Source organism: Oryctolagus cuniculus, chromosome 2 (assembly GCF_964237555.1).
Source record: "Oryctolagus cuniculus chromosome 2, mOryCun1.1, whole genome shotgun sequence".
Classification (NCBI taxonomy): domain Eukaryota; kingdom Metazoa; phylum Chordata; class Mammalia; order Lagomorpha; family Leporidae; genus Oryctolagus; species Oryctolagus cuniculus.
The window spans coordinates 93,782,900-93,802,281 of NC_091433.1; the positions used below are offsets into that span (position 1 = coordinate 93,782,900).

General features: G+C 43.0%; 1 protein-coding gene across 1 annotated transcript; it reads right to left on the minus strand.

The window, feature by feature from the left end:
- LOC138848528 (zinc finger protein 624-like) lies at window positions 1–10,862 on the minus strand. Its single transcript, XM_070068644.1, has 3 exons — window positions 10,577–10,862; window positions 6,962–7,057; window positions 1–775 (listed from the first exon to the last, which is right to left on the minus strand). The coding sequence occupies exons 1-3, from the start codon at window positions 10,644–10,646 to the stop codon at window positions 168–170; spliced, it is 774 nt and encodes a 257-aa protein (XP_069924745.1). The 5' UTR covers window positions 10,647–10,862; the 3' UTR covers window positions 1–167.
- Between the last annotated feature and the right edge of the window lie 8,520 nt (window positions 10,863–19,382).

Sequence of the window (19,382 nt, forward strand, 5' to 3'; positions counted from 1 at the left end):
TCCAATTAGCAACAGATCTCTTGATTTTTTTTCTATCTCCATGAGTGGAAGCTTGATCTCATTGGAAGTTTAGTCTGCGTTTCCCTGAGTACTACTTGGGTTCAAATCTTCTCACAGGTTAATGGCCATTTGGAGTAGTAATGAAGGCTTTTCCATATTCAGTACATTTATAGAGTTTTTCTCCAGTGTGAATTTTTTATGATAAAATATGAGAGCTGGCTGAATACTTTCCTATATTCACTACATTCATAAGGTTTTTCTTTGGGTGTGTTCTCTGATGTTGAATGACCTATAGCAAAAGGCTTTTTCACATGTGCCACATTCATAGGGTTTTTCTTTTTTAATGATTTCTCCCTCAAATTGAGTTCTGAAGTCTGCCTTATGGATTTGATGTCTTCTGGATCCTTGCCAATTACCTTCCCCAAGTGGGTATCTGTAATCAAATCCAAATTTTTTGTGAACCCTTCCTCTTGTGTTTGGAATTTTCTGTGGGGCTCTTCCGTGACAACTTTTGGTTCTGGAAAAAGAACAGATCCAAATCTAAAGCCTCTTTGACCAGTGGGCATTTTCTTTTGTGTAACAATCTTTTGACTCAAGTGACTCTCCAGACTATTTTGCAATCTCAAAATCCTGTCATTCCATGTCCATAATCTTCCCATTCTGGAATCCCATAGGCCACTTTCTGTGAGTTTCTCTACTATGGCTTCCTGTGATAAATCTTCAGAAGTATCCTCTGTTAGTACAGCATTCCTGGTTGTAAGTTTAGTTTCCAAGTCTAGGGAGGGAAAAAGAGAAAATAAAATAACTTCTACTTCCTAAGCTGAAGAAATCTCACTAAGTGAGATAAATCATGTGAAAAATGGACTGGTAAATGAACATTTGGTTTTAATTGCCGTAAACTGACCTTACTTTCTAGGAAGAAAAAGGTAGGATTAAGGGAAGGTGGTTGAGCAAATAATCAAATTGGCTCATTCAGTGATATTTTCTCCTATTAAAAAAAAATCCATGGAGCAAGCATTTAGCTTAGTGGTTAAGATGCTGGTTAAGATACCTGCATCTCACATCAGAGTACCTGCATTTGACACCTGACTCCAACTTATGCCTCATGCAGACCCTAAAGGCAGTGGTGATGGGAGACCAATGCCTGCAAATTCTCCATGAAATGTGTGAGGCTAAATAGTTAAGAATTTTCAATAGCCTCATATGGAAAGACAGATTTGAATATAGGGTGACCAAAGGGGTCATCCCTGGGACTCACAGGGTTTGCCTGGAACTTCAAGGTGAAATGCTCTAAGGACAGGATGAATAAAAAAAAACAGAGCAGGTTGTTCAAGGAATAATCAGCTCAGTTAAATTTCCAATTGAATCAAAGTAGCTGAGGATTGATAGAACCCCTAATACAGCAGCCAATCAAAAGTAAATATTATTTCTTGGTGGGAAAAGATTATATAATACACAATTTCAAATTACTGCTATAGGTTTTAATAGCCAATTCTTGAAAACCAAAATAGGCATACACAAGGAGACAAAAGTCACTTGAGAAAAAAGGCAAAAAGAAATAATAGGGACATATCTAAAATCAATCTATATATTTTAATGACCATAAACTTTAGAATTAATCTGTAAAATTGTTTATTTTTAAAAGATTTACTTAATTTATTTGCAAGGCAGTGTTACAGAGAGAGAGAGAGAGATTGATTGAGAGAGATCTTCCATCCACTGGTTCACTCTCCAAATGGCCACAATGTCCAGGGCTGGGCCATGATGAAGCCAGGAACCAGGCGTTTCAATTGGGTCTCCCATGTGGGTGCAGGGCCCAAGGACTTGGGCATCCTCTGCTGCTCTCCCAGGCACATTAGCAGGGAGCTGGATTGGAAGTGGAGCAGCCAGTACTTGAACAGGAGTCCATATGGGATGCCAGCACTGCAGGAGGTGCTTACACCCATTATGCCACAACACTGACCCCCCCAATCCATAAACTTTAAAATAACCATAACAATGTTAGGTAGGAAGGCAGAAATTTAGCCTGTGTTTGTGAGAAAGGCCTGAAAACCAGCACCTACTGCAGAAGCTCCAGAGCCCAGTATTTTGCACTTCAAAGTCCTGCTCAGGTAGTCCCAGCTCTTCCTCACAAGGAAAGCTCCCAGGAGTATTCTCTCCTCAGGACCAAATGGGTTACCTGACTGATAACATGAGGCAATAAAACCTTCACAGACCCCTAAGGGAAGCCTCTCTACTCTGCTCCAGCCAGCAAATCTGGGGAAGAATTTGTTAATTTTCACCTAGCAAACCCTTCAGTCAGGACTCTCCCTCTTTCGTCTTGGAGGAGAGGGGGAGGTGGGTAAACAGACTCCCTTAAAAACCTAGGGAGTCCAAATGGACTGTGTGCTCAGCCCTCTGCCTCTCTGCTGAGCCATCTGCCTGGCTGGGCCTGGCCTGGCCTGCCCAGGTATATTCTCTCCACTCAACCATGTAACCTCACTCTACCCCAGTTTGAGTGACTGGGCACTCTATCTGTCCCTTCCATTCTGATGGATGCCCTATCCCCAATAAAACTTTATCACTTTGCTTTATCACTTTCTTGCATGAAGACAAGAACCCAACAGCTTCCATGGCCTTTTCTCTGGTGACAACAATATTCAAGAACATTAAGAAAATATTAATAATTTCATCAAAGAATTAGAAAGCACAAGGGCCATGCCTGGGAAGGCCGTGCAGGATTGCTTGGGTGCTTGGGCCTCTGCCACTGGTGTGGGAGACCAGGAAGGAATTTCTGGCTCCTGGCTTTGGCATGACCCATACCTATCTGTTGCAGCCACTTGGAGAATGAACCAGCAGATGAAGATCTGTCTCTCCCTCCCTCTGTTGCTCTGCTATTCAAAACAGGTAAATAAACAAATCTTAAAAAGAATTATAAAGTACAAAATAAAAACCAAATGGAGGGGCTAGCACTGTGGCACAATGGGTTAAAGCCCCAGCCTGCAGCACTGGCATCCCATATGGGCACTGGTTTGAGTTTTGGCTGCTCTGATTTAGATCCAGCTCTCTGCTAATGCACCTGGGAAGGCAACAGAAGATGGTCCAAGAGCTTGGGCCCCTACACCCAGGTGCGAGACCCAGAAGGAACTCCTGGTTCCTGCCTTTGGACAGGCCCAGCCTCAGCCATTGCAGCTACATGGGGAGTGAACCAGAAGATGGATCTTTTTCTTTCTCTGTAATTCTGCCTTTTAAATAGATAATATTTAAAAATATATAGAGAGAGTCTATGGGAAAAGACAATTAAGAAAAAACAAGTATGGATTTCAAAAAAAATTTTACACCAAAATAAGCTTATCTTTTAATTCTATTATTCCACAAACTGTTTGAAGTACTCTGGTATACTTGGGAACACAGGATTCTTTTTTTTTAAGATTTATTTATTTTATATATTTGAGAGTCAGAGTTACACAGAGAGAGGAGAGGCAGAGGGAGGTCTTTCATCCTCTGGTTCACTCCCCAATTGGCCGCAATGGCCAGAGCTGTGCTGAACCAAAGCCAGGAGCCAGGAACTACTTCTGGGTTTCCCACATGGGTGCAGGGGCCCAAAGACTTGGGCCATCCTTGACAGCTTTTACCAGGCCATAGCAGAGAGCTGGATTAGAAGTGGAGCAGCCAGGTCTTGAACCAATGCCCATATGGGATGCCAGTGTTTCAAGCTAGGGCATTAACATGCTGCACCATAGCGCTGGCCCCAGGATTCTTAACTTATCAAAAATATCCACCAAAAATGAAGGTCAGGGACCGGCGCTGTGGCACAGCAGGTTAATGCCTGAAGCGCTGGCATCCCATATGGGTTCCAATTCTAGTCCCGGCTGTTCCTCTTCCTTTCCAGCTCTCTGCTGTGGCCTGAGAAAACAGTGGAAGATGGCCCAAGACATTGGGCCCCTGTGTCCATGTGGGAGACCTAGAAGAAGCTCTTGGCTCCTGGCTTCGGATCATCATAGCTCCGGCCATTGCAGCCAATTAGGGAACGAACCACTGGATGGAAGAGCTCTCTCTCTCTCTGCCTCTCCTCTCTGTGTAACCTGACTTTCAAACAACTAAATAAATAAATCTTAAAAAAAAGAAGGTCAAATAAAGACCTTTTGTGGCAACAAAAACAAACAAAAAACTCCAACCAAACCAAACCAAACCAAACCAAAGGACAGTCTTTGAAAGAATACCTGAACAAAAGGAAATGTTAATGTGTGTTTATTATCCCAGATAAAGCTCAGAAATGAAGAAAAAAAGTGAACATAAAGGAATGATAGAAATAAACATAAAGTAATAATAATATCATCTGATGAGATCTGAGATACACAAAATTAAAATATATAACTTCAATAAAATATAAGTGAAGGTAAATGGAATAAGCTATTATAATTTCCTTCTATCTTGGAGAGGAGAGAAACTTGTATTAAATTGTTCATTCAAGAAGGCATGCTATAATCTCTGTTTTAATTACTAAACAATTAAAAACTGTATAATTAGCAACTGACTAATAATTACCAAGGAAACAAAAAGAACAATAAGAGGTAGTACATCTAAAGGTAGGCATGGATGGAAGGAAAAAGAATACAGAATAGGCAAGAGACTTTCACAATTAGATGGCAGAGCTAGATACGATGTAAGCATATTAGTTGCGAATGGACGAAACACTCCAAAGAACATAGACTGTCAGATTGGTTTAAAAAATTAACGGGCCAGTGCTGTGGCGCATCCATCGGGTTAAAGCCCTGGCCTGAAGTGACTCCCCTATGGGCACCGGTTCTAGACCAGGCTGCTTCTCTTCTAATCTGGCTCTCCGCTATGGCCTGGGAAAGCAGTAGAGGATGGCCCAAGTCCTTGGGCCCCTGCACCTGCGTGGGAGACCTGGAGGAATCTCCTGGCTCCTGGCTTCAGATCAGCTCAGCTTCCGATTGGCTCAGCTCCAGCTGTTTTGGCCAATTGGGGAGTGAAGCAGTGGATGGAAGACCTCTGTCTCTACCTCGCTCTGTAACTCTTTCAAATAAATAAAATTAATCTTTTTTTTTAAAAGAAGGGGGGGGGGCAGTGCTGTGCTGCAGTGGGTTAACACCCTGGCCTGAAGTGCCAGCATCCAATATGGGCACCGGTTCTAGTCCTGGCTGCTCCACTTCCCATCCAGCTCTCTACTATGGCCTGGGAAAGCAGTAGAAAATGGCCCAAGCCTTGGGCCCCTGCACCGGCATGGGAGATCAGGAAGAATCTCCTGGCTCCTGGCTTCAGATTGGAGCAGGAGCTTTATTACAGCCAACTGGGGAGTTAACCAGCAGATGGAAGACCTCTCTCTCCCCCCCTCTCTGCCTCTCCTTTCTGTGTAACCCTGACTTTTAAGTAAATAAATAAATCTTAAAAAATAAAATTAATGAATGTTGTTTATAAAAGGAATACATAAAAATTAGAAGTGAAAAGATGAAAAGAGGTAACAGCAGAGAAAACAATAACCAAAAAGAGGATGTTTTAGTGATATTAATATTAGACAAAACATGGCCAGCACCGTGGCTCACTAGGCTAATCCTCTGCCTGTGGCGCCGGCACACTGGGTTCTAGTCCCAGTTGGGGTGCTGGATTCTGTCCTGGTTGCTCCTCTTCCAGTCAAGCTCTGCTGTGGCCTGGGAAGGCAGTGGAGGATGGCCCAAGTGCTTGGGCCCTGCACCCACATGGGAGATCAGGAGGAAGCACCTGGCTCCTGGCTTTGGATCAGCGCAGCGCACCGGCTGTAGCAGCCATTTGGGGAGTAAGCCAATGGAAGGAAAACCTTTCTCTCTGTCTCTCTTACTGTCTAACTCTGCCTGTCAAAAAAAATTAGACAAAACAGACTTTAAGGAAAAAACCATGAAGAAAGATAAGAACTAGAATCCACTTGTCTTTCCAAGACCATGATCCTAACCAAGTTACTATCTCTTGCCTAGACTGTTTGAACAACCTCTTAACCTAGCCTGCTTTATGTCACTCAATCAGAGTTGTTTCCTAATAGTCTTTCATTGAAATTTTTCCATGCTCTGCACTCACTTGGATTAGAACCCAAGCTCCTGACCATCATCTGCAAAGCCCTGCAGGGGCAGCTTCCCTCCAGCTCCAGTTTTACTCCCTACCAGTCTCCCCCTCCCTTGAGTTTCCATAGCAGCAAATCCCTTCTTATTTAGGATGTATTATAATCCTTTTCCTATCAGGTATTTTGCATTGCTATTCCCTTTGCCTGGCAAGATGATCTCTCCACTTCCCCAGGATGGCTGCTTCTGACCTTTCATGGCCCAGTTTAAATGTCCCATCTCCAGAAGCTGCCCTTGTCCACTTGATCTGAGGGAAACACTTTCACCCCCATCCCAGTTACTATTTCATGTTCTCCAGCTTGTCTCAAAACAAAAAGGCATTAAATACTAAGTGGGTACTGCATTTTGATTCTCAACTGATTCATTTCTTGTTTGTACTCTCAATTAGTTAAGAACTGGAGGGAAGAAAGATCCCCTCAAAATTTCAGCAGGCTTGCAAGTGAAAAATTAAAACTTAAGTTCTAGTTTGAAATAGGTTTACCTTAAAAGAAGCATTTTAGCTTAAAGAAATAAGGTTAGCATAAGAAAACATTTTTAGGAAATGAAGGAAGGCCAGATAATGGTGAAACAAATCAGAAAAACAGAATTAACTGGAAAGGATAAAGTGATAGGGATATTTTGTGCATGTTCTAATAAAAAGGAAGAAAAAATCTGAAAATTAAGAAAGCAGAGTAGGTGGGATAGGAAACCAAAAGTAGGGAACAGAGAGGAGAGGCAGAGATGAAGAGGATGGGGCAGGGTGCGGGGATTTTTTGCTTTGAGACAACGTTGAGCAGAGGTACCCCCAAAAATATTTCAGATATTCCATTGAACATTCCCCAGTGATATTATTTGAAATAAAACCTTTTTCTTGATTCTGATTAATTTACCTGGATAGGGGCCTCTTGAAATTTCTCTCAGCACTGCCCAGGGTACTTTTCCATTCTCCAAATGAGATTTCATATCTGGTATGAAAACTGCAAGCCCTGTTCAAAAATAAATAAATAGGATTTGATTGATGTTGTGAGAACTACTGCCAAATTCAGTCTCAGTTCTCAATTTTCTACATAGAGTGGCTATTACAGAAAGATACAGAGCTGCACTGTCCAATACAGTTGCTAATAGCAACGCATGACAGTTTAAACTAGACTTTAAATTAAATTAAAAATCCAGTTCTTTAGGTGGAGCAAATTTGAACTGCTCAAAAGCCACAAGTGGCATGAATGTGTGATATAGGCTAGCAAAGATACAGGTTTCTGTTTTTTTTTTTTTTTTAAGATTTATTTATTTGAAAGTCAGAGTTACACAGAGAGTGGAGAGGCACAGTGAGAGAGAAAGGTCTTCCATCTGATGGTTCACTTTCCAATTGGCCACAATGGCTGGAGCTGTGCCAAACCAAAGCCAGGCACCAGGAGCTTCCTCTGGGTCTCCCATGTGGGTGCAGGGGCCCAAGGACTTGGGCCATCCTCTACTGCTTTCCCAGGTCATAGCAGAGAGCTGGATTGGAAGTAGAGCATCCGGGTCTTGAACCAGCGCCCATATGGGATGCTGGCACTTCAGGCCAGGGTGTTAACCTGCTGCACCACAGCACCAGCCCCACAGATTTCTGTTTTTTAGATTTATTTTTATTTATTTGAGTGGTAGAGTTACAGAGAGAGAGAGGGAGAGACAGAGAGGTCTTCCATCCAATGGTTCACTCCCTAATTGCCTGCAACGGCCTGAGCTGAGCTGATCCAAAGCTAGGAGCCAGGAGCTTCTTCCAGGTCTCCCTCATGGGTGCAGGGCCCAAGGACTTGGGTCATCTTCCACTGCTTTCCCATGCCATAGCAGAGAGCTGGATCTGAAGAGGAGCAGCCGGGACATGAACTGGCACCCATATGGAATTCCAGTGCAATAGGCAGAGGCTTAGAGCCTCTCTATCATAGCAGAACATTCTATTGTACAGTAACAATCTAGAGAATTATAAAGGTATTTATCTCAAGAGAGCTTAATACTATGGTTTCATGTGATAATGAATCATGGGAATAATTCAAATAAACACAAAATGGGGGGGCAGCACTGTGGCGTAGTGGGCAAAGCCTCCGCCCACAGTGCCAGCATCCCATATGGGCACTGGTTCAGGTCCTGACTATTCTACTTCAGATCCAGCTCTCTACTGTGGCCTGGGAAAGCAGTGGAGGATGGCTCAAGTCCTTGGGTCCCTGTACCCACATGGGAGACCTGGAGCAAGCTCCTGGCTCCTAGCTTCAGGTTGGCACAGCTCCACCTGTTGAGGTCATCTGGGGAGTGAATCAGCAAATGGGAGACTGCCCCTGCCTGCCTCTCTGGAATTCTTATTTTCAAATAAATAAATATTTTTTTAAAAAATGGTTGTAGGTGTTTGGCATAGTGGTCAAGATACTGCTTAGGACACCCACATCACATCAGAGGCCTGAGTTTGAATTCTGTCTCAATTTCCAATGTACACCCTGGGAGGTAACAGGTGATGGCTCAAGTAGTTGGGTCCCTGCTATCCATGTGGGAGGCCTAGGCTGAGTTCTGGATTCCTGGCTTCAGCTTGGTCCAGCTCTGGCTGTGAGACATCTGGAGAGTGACAAGTAGATGAAAGATTTCTCTCCCTCTCGCTCATTCTGTTTTTCAAATTAATTATTAATTAAAAAGAACATGGACACATTTGTTTTCTTTCTTTTTAGAAGCACTGATAATTCCTTTATGGAACAGATGAGAATAAACTTTGGAACTAGATTCCAAAAAAAAAAAAAAAAACATATTGAAAGGACTTCAAAAAGTTCATGATAAATGGAATTAAAAGACACAAAAAATAAAATGTTATTTCTCAACATGAGCTTACAAGTTGAAGATACTTGTAAACAATGATACCAGCCACTTAGTCCAACATGAAAGAACTGAGGGCTCTGGGATTTTAACCACATCACTGTAGCTTTTTAACTGAAGAAAAATGGGCATTCTTTAAGATCTTTTAAAGTTAGGAAACAAAAACAAGTCAGAAGGAGCTGTAAGGTGGATGCCTGATGTTTTCCCAAAAAACACTCACAATACTGCCCTTGTTCAACAAGCGGAATGAGGAGGAGCATTACTGTGGTGAAGGACACTCTGGGAAAGCTTCCCTGCATGGTTTTTCAGCTAAACTTTGACCAACTTTCTCAAAAACATGCTATAAGTAGATGTTATTGTTCTTTAGCCTTTCAGAGAAAGTCAACATGCAAAATGCCTTAAGCACCCCCAAAATCTGGCTACCATGACCTTTGCTCTGATGAGACCACTTCCACCTTCAGTAGTTATTGCTTTGTCTGTGCTCTGCCTTCTGGATTATACTGGTAAAGACATGTTTCATCTCCTCTTACAATTCTCGAAAGAAATTGATCCAGTTTTACAATTTTCTATGGTAGTCTCTGCTCTTATCTGGGGCTGATCTGGGGGATCAAGTGGAAATTCTGCTCCACTTTATTTTTCAGTCAGAGCTAGGCAGACTGAGGCAATTGGGATGTTTAGGGCTGGCTACTGTTGTGCTACTGTCAGGTCTCTTTAATTAAAGCACAAGCAAGATTAATTTTTCCCTTACAAATTGTCATGGATTGCCTGCTGCTAATGTGTTCATCTTTAACATCACCCTGCTGCTTCTTAAAATTTTTCTATTAGTAAACTGATTTCTCTGGAGGCATTGTCCCTGAAAACTTTTTTTTATTTTTTAATTTTATTTATTTATTTGAGAGGGAGAGTCACAGACAGTGAGAGGAAGAGACAGAGAGAAAAGCCTTCCTTTTGTTGGTTCACTCCCCAAATGGCTGCAATGTCTAGAGCTGAGCCAATCAGAAGCCAGGAGCCAGAAGCTTCTTCAGGGTCTCCCATGCAGGTGCAGGGGCTCAAGAACATGCGCCATCTTCCACTGCTTTCACAGGCCATAGCAGAGAGCTGGACTGGAAGAGAAGCAGCGGGGATGACAAGTGGCACCCATATGGGATGCTGGCATCGCAGATGGATGATTAACCTACTGTGCCGTGGTGCCAGCCCCCCTGAAAACTTTTAATAAGCATAAATGATTTCATCATTCTTCCAGCCCATGCTTCAACATAAATATGATGTTTGTTTTGTTTCAATTTCAGCAGAATTTAGAATTCAGGTGCTCTGTTAGGATCTCCTTTCAAACTGATATCTTATCCTCAAACTAGAACCTATTCAGACATGTTACAGCAAGTCAGTATGAGCTTATTTTGGTGTAAAAATGTGAAATCCATGTAGTTTGTCATAATACACATTTCCATAAACTTTCTGAAGACCCCTTGCAGTTATTATTCTACAATAAGTAGATCATTTAGTTAAGAATGACGAACAGCACGATGACCAACAATGTTCTCTAAAGATTCAGAGAGCTTGACACCTAAACTCAAAACTAAAATTCAGTTAGGTACTTTAGAAGCTCTGTATCCTCAGTAAACTGAGTCAAGGGGGAAAATTTATCAACATATAAGAGGAATTAACCTTACCCAGGGAGACAAGATTCCTGTAATTCTCTAGCATCACATCCTTGTGCAGGTTCCTCTGTGTAGGGTCCATCAATCTCCATTCCTCCAATGTGAAGTCATATCATTAAAAAGATGTGAAGCCACATCTTTAAAAGTCAGTGATTCCTAGAATAAATAAATCGTGATCACCCAGAGACTATACTATCATCCCTGTTAGGCAGAATAACATGTATAAAACTGGAGAAAAACTCCAGAAATTAGAATCACCAAATGATTATGTATGCTAACTGCTTAATCCTTATAGGACATATAGATCTCTCCAGTGATAAGAACTTAAAACCATACGAGGAAGCCTATTCCATCTTTGGAGTTCCATCTGCGAGTAGTTTTACCAAATTCAAATTTGGTTTTCTAGAAACTCTACATATTGATCCTACTATACTTTCTGGAGGCAAACAGCATGGCTTCTTCCTTCTCTAGAAAGTCTTTAAAATATTTGTTTACAGCTAGTCGTTTCTACCCAAATAACCTGCTATCTCAGAAAACCCTGACTTGTGTAAAAGATCATCTTCTTTCAGTTCTAGATTGATCACAGATACAAAATGCTATAAGCTCTGAGACAGAAAAGAACACATGAGACTTTGGGGGGCAGTTCTTTGGTTAGGATATGAAATATGTACAAATGCTTGTATAAATAATGGAAGAATGAGTCCAAAGTATTTTTAATGATGAACTACTGCTGGCGCCGTGGCTCAATAGGCTAATCCTCCACCTTGCAGCACCGGCACACTGGGTTCTAGTCCTGGTTGGGGCACCGGATTCTGTCCCGGTTGCCCCTCTTCCAGGCCAGCTCTCTGCTGTGGCCCAGGAGTGCAGTGGAGGATGGCCCAAGTGCTTGGGCCCTGCACCCCATGGGAGACCAGGAGAAGCACCTGGCTCCTGCCTTTGGATCAGCACGATGCACCAGCCACAGCACACCGGCCGCAGCACGCCAGCTGCGGCGGCCATTGGAGGGTAAACCAATGTCAAAGGAAGACCTATCTCTCTCTGTCTCTCTCTCACTGTCCACTCTGCCTGTCAAAAAAAATGATGAACTACTGAGAGAAGGAGGAAACAGTAGAGAAAACTGAAATAGAACCTAGGCTCTTTGGAATATTTCTTGTTTCGTATATTTGACTTTTGAACTGTGGAAATATTTTATATTGTTTTAAAACAAGGATTAAACTTCAAGAAAGCAATCTAGTAGACTACAACCAGCTGGAATAGCATACCCATTTATCAGAGAGGAACTATTCTGAGTGATTTTAACACAGTAATTTTTCTGTACCTCTGAGTAAGAACTCCAAAACAAAGACAGTAACAAAAACAAAACATTTTCAGTAAGCAATCTTATTGGTAGTAGAAGTAGAAATGATATTCTGTAACTTTTGTGTGTGCAGTGCTGGATAAAGCAAATTAGTCTATCACTGTTCCTAAAAACTAATCAATTTGGTATGGGAGAACAAAGATATAAAGAGGAGGATATAAATATAATACTGATGAGATTAGGTTAAAAACTCCATGGTTCTGAACTTGAAGTCTCAGTACAGACTCATGAAATATTTCATGTTCAAGGGAAAGAACTAGCTTTAACAATATGAAATAAGAATGCATTATGCTGGGGCTGACATTGTAAAGTAGTGGGTAGAATCACCACCTGCAGTGCCGGCATTCCATATGGGCACTGGTCTGAATCTGGGCTGTATCACTTCCAATCCAGCTTTCTGCTATGGCCTGGGAAAGCACTAGAAGATGGTTCAAGTCCTTGGGCCCCTGCACCTGCATGGGAGACCCGGAAGAAGCTCCTGGCTCCTGGCTTTGGAAAAGCACAACTCTGGCTGTTGCAACCAATTGGGGAGTGAACCATTGCATGGAAGACCTTTCTCTCTTTCTCCCTCTCTGCCTCTTCTTCTCTCTCTTTGTAACTCTGACTTTCAAATAAATAAATAAACCTTAAAAATTAATAATGATATGAGCCTTAACCTCTGAAAATTAGGGATGCATGTGACCAACATAGAACTACTGATCAAGTGTTTCTTACAAAACTTGTATTTCAAAGTCACTGTTAAAACACTTTTTTAAAATCAGATTAATACCTATTCCAAGCACATATACACTTGAATGTCCTTAGGTAAAATTAAAATATTCAACATAACATCTAATTTCTAGTCTTGTCCTTTACAGCTTTCCAACTTGATTCAGTAGCTTAGTCACTGTTCACTACTTCAAAGTCTGCCTGTAAGCTCTCTTCTCACCAGGATACCCTCACAAATACTTTTTGACAAGTTAAATCCCACCTATAATTGGGTAACAGCTTAAATCTATTCTCATGAATTTTCTGTTGACCAACTTAGCTAACACTAATGTCCCAACTGAAAGATTCTTTAAGAAAAAAGATCTATTTTTAATTTTTTTTAAAAAAACATTACTGTTTATTTTATTTTAGCGGATATCTCCATCTCCTGGTTTATTTGCCAAGTATTCCAACAACTAGGGCTGCACCAGGCTGGAGCCAGTAGCTGTGAATTTTTGGAAAGTGAATCTTCTAATAGATTGTATTTTACCATGATGAACCCAAATTTCCTGTGTCAAATTGTTAGGTTCAGTTTCCAGAGAGGGTTGGGTGAGGCAAAGTCCCAAACTTCAGAAGTAGAATACACGCAAATCAATACAGCAGGTTGGAAACAGAGGAAACCTTAACACACCAGAGGTCCAATGGAAAAAAAAAAAAAAAAAACTACAGCAGCCATGATCTCTGCTTCTGTGTTTCCCTCTCCAGAAAGAGTCGAGTCCGGCAAAGACATATCTGCAGAAGACAGGAAGTCACACAAACCAATATCGCTAGGGAGTTTCAGATACAAGTGAGCATGATCTACCTAAGGGAACACAAGAGTAATGTTCAAGATGAGAGAAGACCAAAGACTTTTGGTCCAAGAGATCTTGAAATCTGTTGTAATAATTATTTTCTGTAATTGTTTTAAAAATTGATTCTAAAGGCAGAGAGAGAGAGAGAGAGAGAGAGAGAGAATGAATGAATGAATGTCAACCGCTGGTTCACTGCCAAATGCCTGCAAAAGCCAGAACTGGGCCAGGTCAAGGTTGGGAGCCAGGAAATCAATCTCTCTCCCATATGGGTGGCAGAGACTGAATTATTTGAGCCATCACCTGCTGCCTCCTGGAGTGAGCATTAGCAGGAAGCCAGAACCTAGAACAGAGCCAGTACTTTATCCCAGGCACTACAATATGGGATGCAGGCATTCCAGGCATCTTATCTGCTACACCTAATGCCCATCCCAGATCTCAAGATTTTAATACTATTACAGGTAGTTACAGTTAGCAGGCCAGACATTGTACAAAGATTTTTTTTTAAAGATTTATCTATTAACTTGAAAGGCAGAGTTACAGAGAGGCAGAGAAAGAGAGAGGGGTCTTTCATCTCCAAATGGTCACAATGGCTGGAGCTGAGCCAACCTGAAGCCAGGAGCTTCTTCCAGGTCTCCCATGTGGGTGCAGGGGCCCAAGGACTCATGCCACCTTTCTACTGCTTTCCCAGGCCACAGCAGGGAGCTGTAATGGAAGTGGAGCAGCTGGGACTCGAACTGCTGCCCAAATGGGATGCTAGCACTGCAGGAAGCAGCTTTACCTACTAAGCCACAGAGCTGGCACCAGAGTTTAAAAAATACTCTTGGGGCTGGAATTATTTTATAGTGGGCAAAGCCACCACTTGTGACACCAGCATCCCACATGAGCATTTCTTCAAGTACTGGCTGCTCCATGCTTGCACCAGGGAAAGTAGTGCAAAGTGGCCCAAGTACTTGGGCCCCTGCCACCCATGTGGGAGATCCCTGGCTTCCGCCTGGCTAAGCCCCAGCCATTGTGGCCATTTGGAGAAGTGAACCAGTGTATAAAAGATGTCTTTCCAGCTGGCGCCATGGCTCACTAGGCTAATCCTCCACCTGCAGTGCCGGCACCCCAGGTTCTAGTCCCAGTTGGGGTGCCGGATTCTGTCCAAGTTGCTCCTCTTCCAGTCCAGCTCTCTGCTGTGGCCTGGGAAGGCAGTGGAGGATGGCCCAAGTGCTTGGGTCCTGCACCCACATGGGAGACCAGGAGAAAGCAGCTGGCTCCTGGCTTCAGATCGGTACAGCGTCCGGCAGTAGCAGCCATTTGGGGAGTGAACCAATGGAAGGAAGACCTTTCTCTGTCTAACTCTGCCTGTCAAAAAAAAAAAAAAAGATGTCTCTCTTTCTCCCTCTCTTTAAATAAATCTTAAGATAAAAAAACTATCATTTAATGTTCACATCAAGCCAACGGAGATTATATTTATATTCCATATATAAGGCAAGAGAGGTTTACAATAAGGAAACTACATATTTAAGGTCATGCAGATACATGACTTCTAATCAATGTAATTTCTTTCTTTTTTCCTTAAAAGATTTATTTATTTTATTTGAAAGGCAGTTACAGAGAGAGAGAAACAGACTGAAAGATCTTTCATCCTCTGGTTCACTCCCCAAATGGCTGCAATGGCTGCAACTGGCAGATTAAGCCAGGATCCAGGAGTTTCTTCCAGGTCTCCCACATGGATGCAGGGGACCAAGCACTTGAGTCATTCTTCGCTGCTTTCCAGGCCATTATCAGGGAGCTGGGTCAAAAGTGGACCACAGGCAGAGAGTTAACTCAATACACCACAGTGACAGGCCCTAATCAATGTAATTTCAAAGCTCATACCTTTCCCACTAAATCAATTTGCTGTATAAAGTGGAAGAAAATTCAATGTTTCTTTGACACAGTCACCCTCTCATTAAACAAAGAAATATTCCAAGAATATCTTTTTCCTTCCTTTTGTGTGAAAAGTCAATTTTTAAAAAATATTTCTGTTTTATTTGAAAGAATTAGAAGAGAGAGAGAGAGAGAGAGAGAGATCTTCCATCTGTTGGTTTGCTCCCCAAGTGGCTGCAATATCCAGAGCTGGGCTGGGCTGAAGCCAGGAGCTTCATCTGGATCTCCCATGTGGATGCAGGGGCCCAAGGACTGGGGTCATCTTCCACTGCTTTCCCAGGCCATTAGCAAGAAGCTGAATTGGAAGTGGAGCAGCCAGGAATCAAACCAGTGCCCACATGGGATGCCTGCATTGCAGGCAGCAGCTTTACCCATTACATCACAACACTGACCTTGAGTCAATTTCTTAAAATTTCCAGAGACTGCAGTTTCACTAAAGGGAACACCACAACTTCAAAATTTAAATACTGGATACCTTGACATTCCCCCTCTAATCTCATATTCAAATAATTTTTAATCTCTCTTTCTACATAAGGCAAATCAAAATAAACAAGACACAGGGATAACAAGAATAATAGAAAATAAAGTGGAATTCAATGCACAAAGCATTGAGTAGTCTTTTTATATTGAAGACACATGCCCATTCAAGGTTTTATACTATGGAGGAGTAGGGTGGTGGAGATCTTGTTCAGACGTGCCTGGCACTGATTCTACTTTTCCACCTGTATAAAGGAGGTAACTTGCTACTGCTGAATCTGGTTCAAGAATCAGAAGCACCCGATGTATAACATTTCCTTATACCCCCTGGTAGAGACTGTTAACACAAATTCTTCCAGGATGGGACCGTAAGACTCAGGAACAAAAGGGCAATGACAGAAAAAATATTTTTCAAAGATTTATTTATCTTATTTGAAAGGCAGAGAGAGAGAGAATCCTCCATTCACTGGCTCACTCAAATGGGTGCAATGGCAGGAGCTGGGCCAGTCTGAAGCCAGGAGCCAGGAGCTTTATCCAGGTCACTCACATCCGAGCAAAACCCAAGTACCTGGGCCATGTTCCACTGCTTTCCCAGGTGCATTGCAGGGAGCTGGATTGGAAGTGGAGCAGCTGGGACTCAAACCAGTGTCCACGTGGGATGGTGTTGCTGCACATGGCAGCTTTACCAGCTATACCACATCAGCCCTGAAAGAACAAGTATTGAGTTTTGGAAAACTCTAACTTGTGTAATTAAATGTTCCCTCATTTAGGGACTCTGTTATGCTTAAACATACTGACTCTGCACCTGCCATGAATGGGTACCTTACTCCCCATAAGGTTTAACAGCTTGCCCTATAAATAGAGCAGAACTAAATCTAATTTTAATATAGACTATGCCAATCAGAACCTCATCTGAATGATACTTGCAATAGTTAACCAGTACTTTGCTGAAAAGCAAGAATTAAAATACATAAAGCAAGACTGTCATAAATGCAAAGAACATTAGAGATACAGAAGTTAAGCAGATGTGAATATAATAAAACTAACATCTAAAAGTTATTTTCAGGCACTCAGGGAGCATTTGCTAAGATCTGCCACAGACTGCAAAGAAAAAGTTACAATCAAAAAGAAGAAACTAGGGTTGGTGCTGAGGTGTAGTGGGTAAAGCCACCACCTGCAGTGCCGGCATCCCATATGGGCTCTGATTCGAATCCTGGCTGTTCCTCTTCTGATCAGTTCTCTGCTATGGCCTGGGAAAGCAGTGGAGGGTGGCCCAAGTCCTTGGGCCCCTGCACCCATGTGGGAGACCTGGAAGAAGCTCTTGGCTCCCGGCTTCAGATCAGTGCAGCTCTGGCCATTGTGGCCAATTGGGGAATGAGCCAATGGATGGAAGACCTCTCTCTCTCTCTGCCTCTCCTCCTCTCTCTGTGTAACTCTTTCAAGTAAATAAATAAATCTTTAAAAAATAAAAAGAAATTGAATAGAGTACATTCTCTAAACATGATGCAATAGGATACAAATGTAAATGGAAGTTTGGACCAGAGGAATTTTTTTTGGCCTTGAACTTAAAATAGGTACTACTTAGTAGCTACTAAGTCAAAAATAAAATTTTAAAATTTAATTGCCAGTGAGTTAGGAAATGAAAGTATTATACATTAGACATACATGATTGCTGCCAAAGTTTTAAGGAGATTGAATTTATATCCCTAAATACTTTCAGGTAGGATTTTGGCAAAGAGCAAAAACATTATGTGTTCAAAATAAAGAAGAAAAACACTTAGCAAGGTAGCCATAAGAAAACTAAGAGGTAAAAATGATAAAGGAAGAAACTAATGAATTAAAAAAAAGCAAATAAAAAACAGGTGACAAAGCAAAGATCTGATTCTCTAAATAATGAAATCTAGAAGCCACTGGCTAAAGCAGGAAAAAAAAAAACAAAAAAAAAAACAAAACAAAACAGAAAAAAGAGGCTATAATAAACATTTTTTTCTTTCTTTTTTTTTTTTTTTTTTTTGACAGGCAGAGTGGACAGTGAGAGAGAGAGAGACAGAGAGAAAGGTCTTCCTTCTTGCCATTGGTTCACCCTCCAATGGCCGCCGCAGCTGGCGCGCTGCGGCAGGCGCACTGCACTGATCCGATGGCAGGAGCCAGGTGCTTCTCATGGTCTCCCATGGGGTGCAGGGCCCAAGTACTTGGGCCATCATCCTCCACTGCCTTCCCAGGCCACAGCAGAGAGCTGGCCTGGAAGAGGGGCAACTGGGACAGAATCCAGTGCCCCACTGGGACTAGAACCAGGTGTGCTGGGGCCGCAAGGTGGAGAATTAGCCTAGTGAGCCCCGGCGCTGGCCTATAATAAACATTTAAAAACATGCCAATAAAAATAAACTTCTCAAAGGATAATTTGTTTAAAAATGTTCTGTAACTGGAGGCAGGTGTTTGGTGCTGCTTGGGAGACCAGAGACCAATATTTGAGAGCCTGGGTTTGAGTCTCAGGTCCTGATTCCAGCTTCCTGCTGACGTGCAGCCTAGCAGACAACAGGTGGAAGACCTGGACTGAGTTCTGAGCTGCGGGCTTTGGCCTGGCCCAGCCATAGTGCTAGCAGGCATCTGGGGGAGTGTCTGTCTTCCCTGCCTTTCCAATTAAATAATCAGATCTGTAAAGATGAATCAAGTCTCACTTGGCAACACACTCTGTAGATTATGCTTGTAAAATATGTTTCACTACCAGGCTGTGCAATTAGCACATTTAAAATTGTAGACGCAGAAAATGTCATGCTAGTTAAAGGTCAGTATTATTCAGCTTTGTATCAGTCGATATCAACATACCCACAGGAAGAAAAGGCTGCAGGTGACCAAGCCAAAACTCTCCTGAGACCTCAGGGGCTGTGTTTCCCACTCCTCATGTTCTATATGGTCCAGGTGGACAGTGAGAAGCGGCCACACACAGTGTGGAACCAGCCTAAAGGAGGAGAAACTTCCCTCGCTTGTCTAGACCCCAAGTCGGTGCGGTCGTCTAAGAGCGATGAAGGACCACACATTCCTGAAGCAGCCTGCAGCGGCCAAGAATGCCACCGTCAGCTCACGGGGGCGACAGGTGATGTACCCGTGATTCTCCGAAATGCCCCCAAAATGGGCCCGCAAGGAAGAGCGGCACAGGCTGCCCAAAGGGAAACCGAGGTCCACCCGCCGGCCTCATCCTCACTCCCTAACCCGCTCTGGGTTCCCGTCCAGGAAGGGCCGGCCCAAGCCCAGGCCCCGCGTCTGGAGCCCGGCAGGACTCCCGACCCTGGAGAGGAAGCTCGGGACCCGGTTGAGCAGGAGCCCAGGGTGAGGGATGCCCAGACAGAGACGGTGCCTGGGGAGCTGCCCAGCCCCAATCATGTCCCTCACAGGTGGGCGGGCCCGGGTCTGCCCCCAGGTCCGGGGTGCCAGAGCGAACGGCCACGCCCCGGATGCCTCCACGAGCCAAGCGCTTAAGGAGGAGCGGAGAGTGAAAGAGGCCTGGCGCCAGGGCAAGGACTACCTGATGGTC

What these genes read in the sequence shown, in the direction of transcription:
- LOC138848528 (XM_070068644.1), bottom strand. Translation starts at nt 10,646, where the DNA reads ATGGACCCTACACAGAGGAACCTGCACAAGGATGTGATGCTAGAGAAT. An exon ending in CAGGAATCTTGTCTCCCTGG is followed by an intron (nt 7,058 to 10,576) that starts GTAAGGTTAATT and finishes ATTTTTGAACAG; the next exon opens with GGCTTGCAGTTTTCATACCA. An exon ending in TTCAAGAGGCCCCTATCCAG is followed by an intron (nt 776 to 6,961) that starts GTAAATTAATCA and finishes TTCCCTCCCTAG; the next exon opens with ACTTGGAAACTAAACTTACA.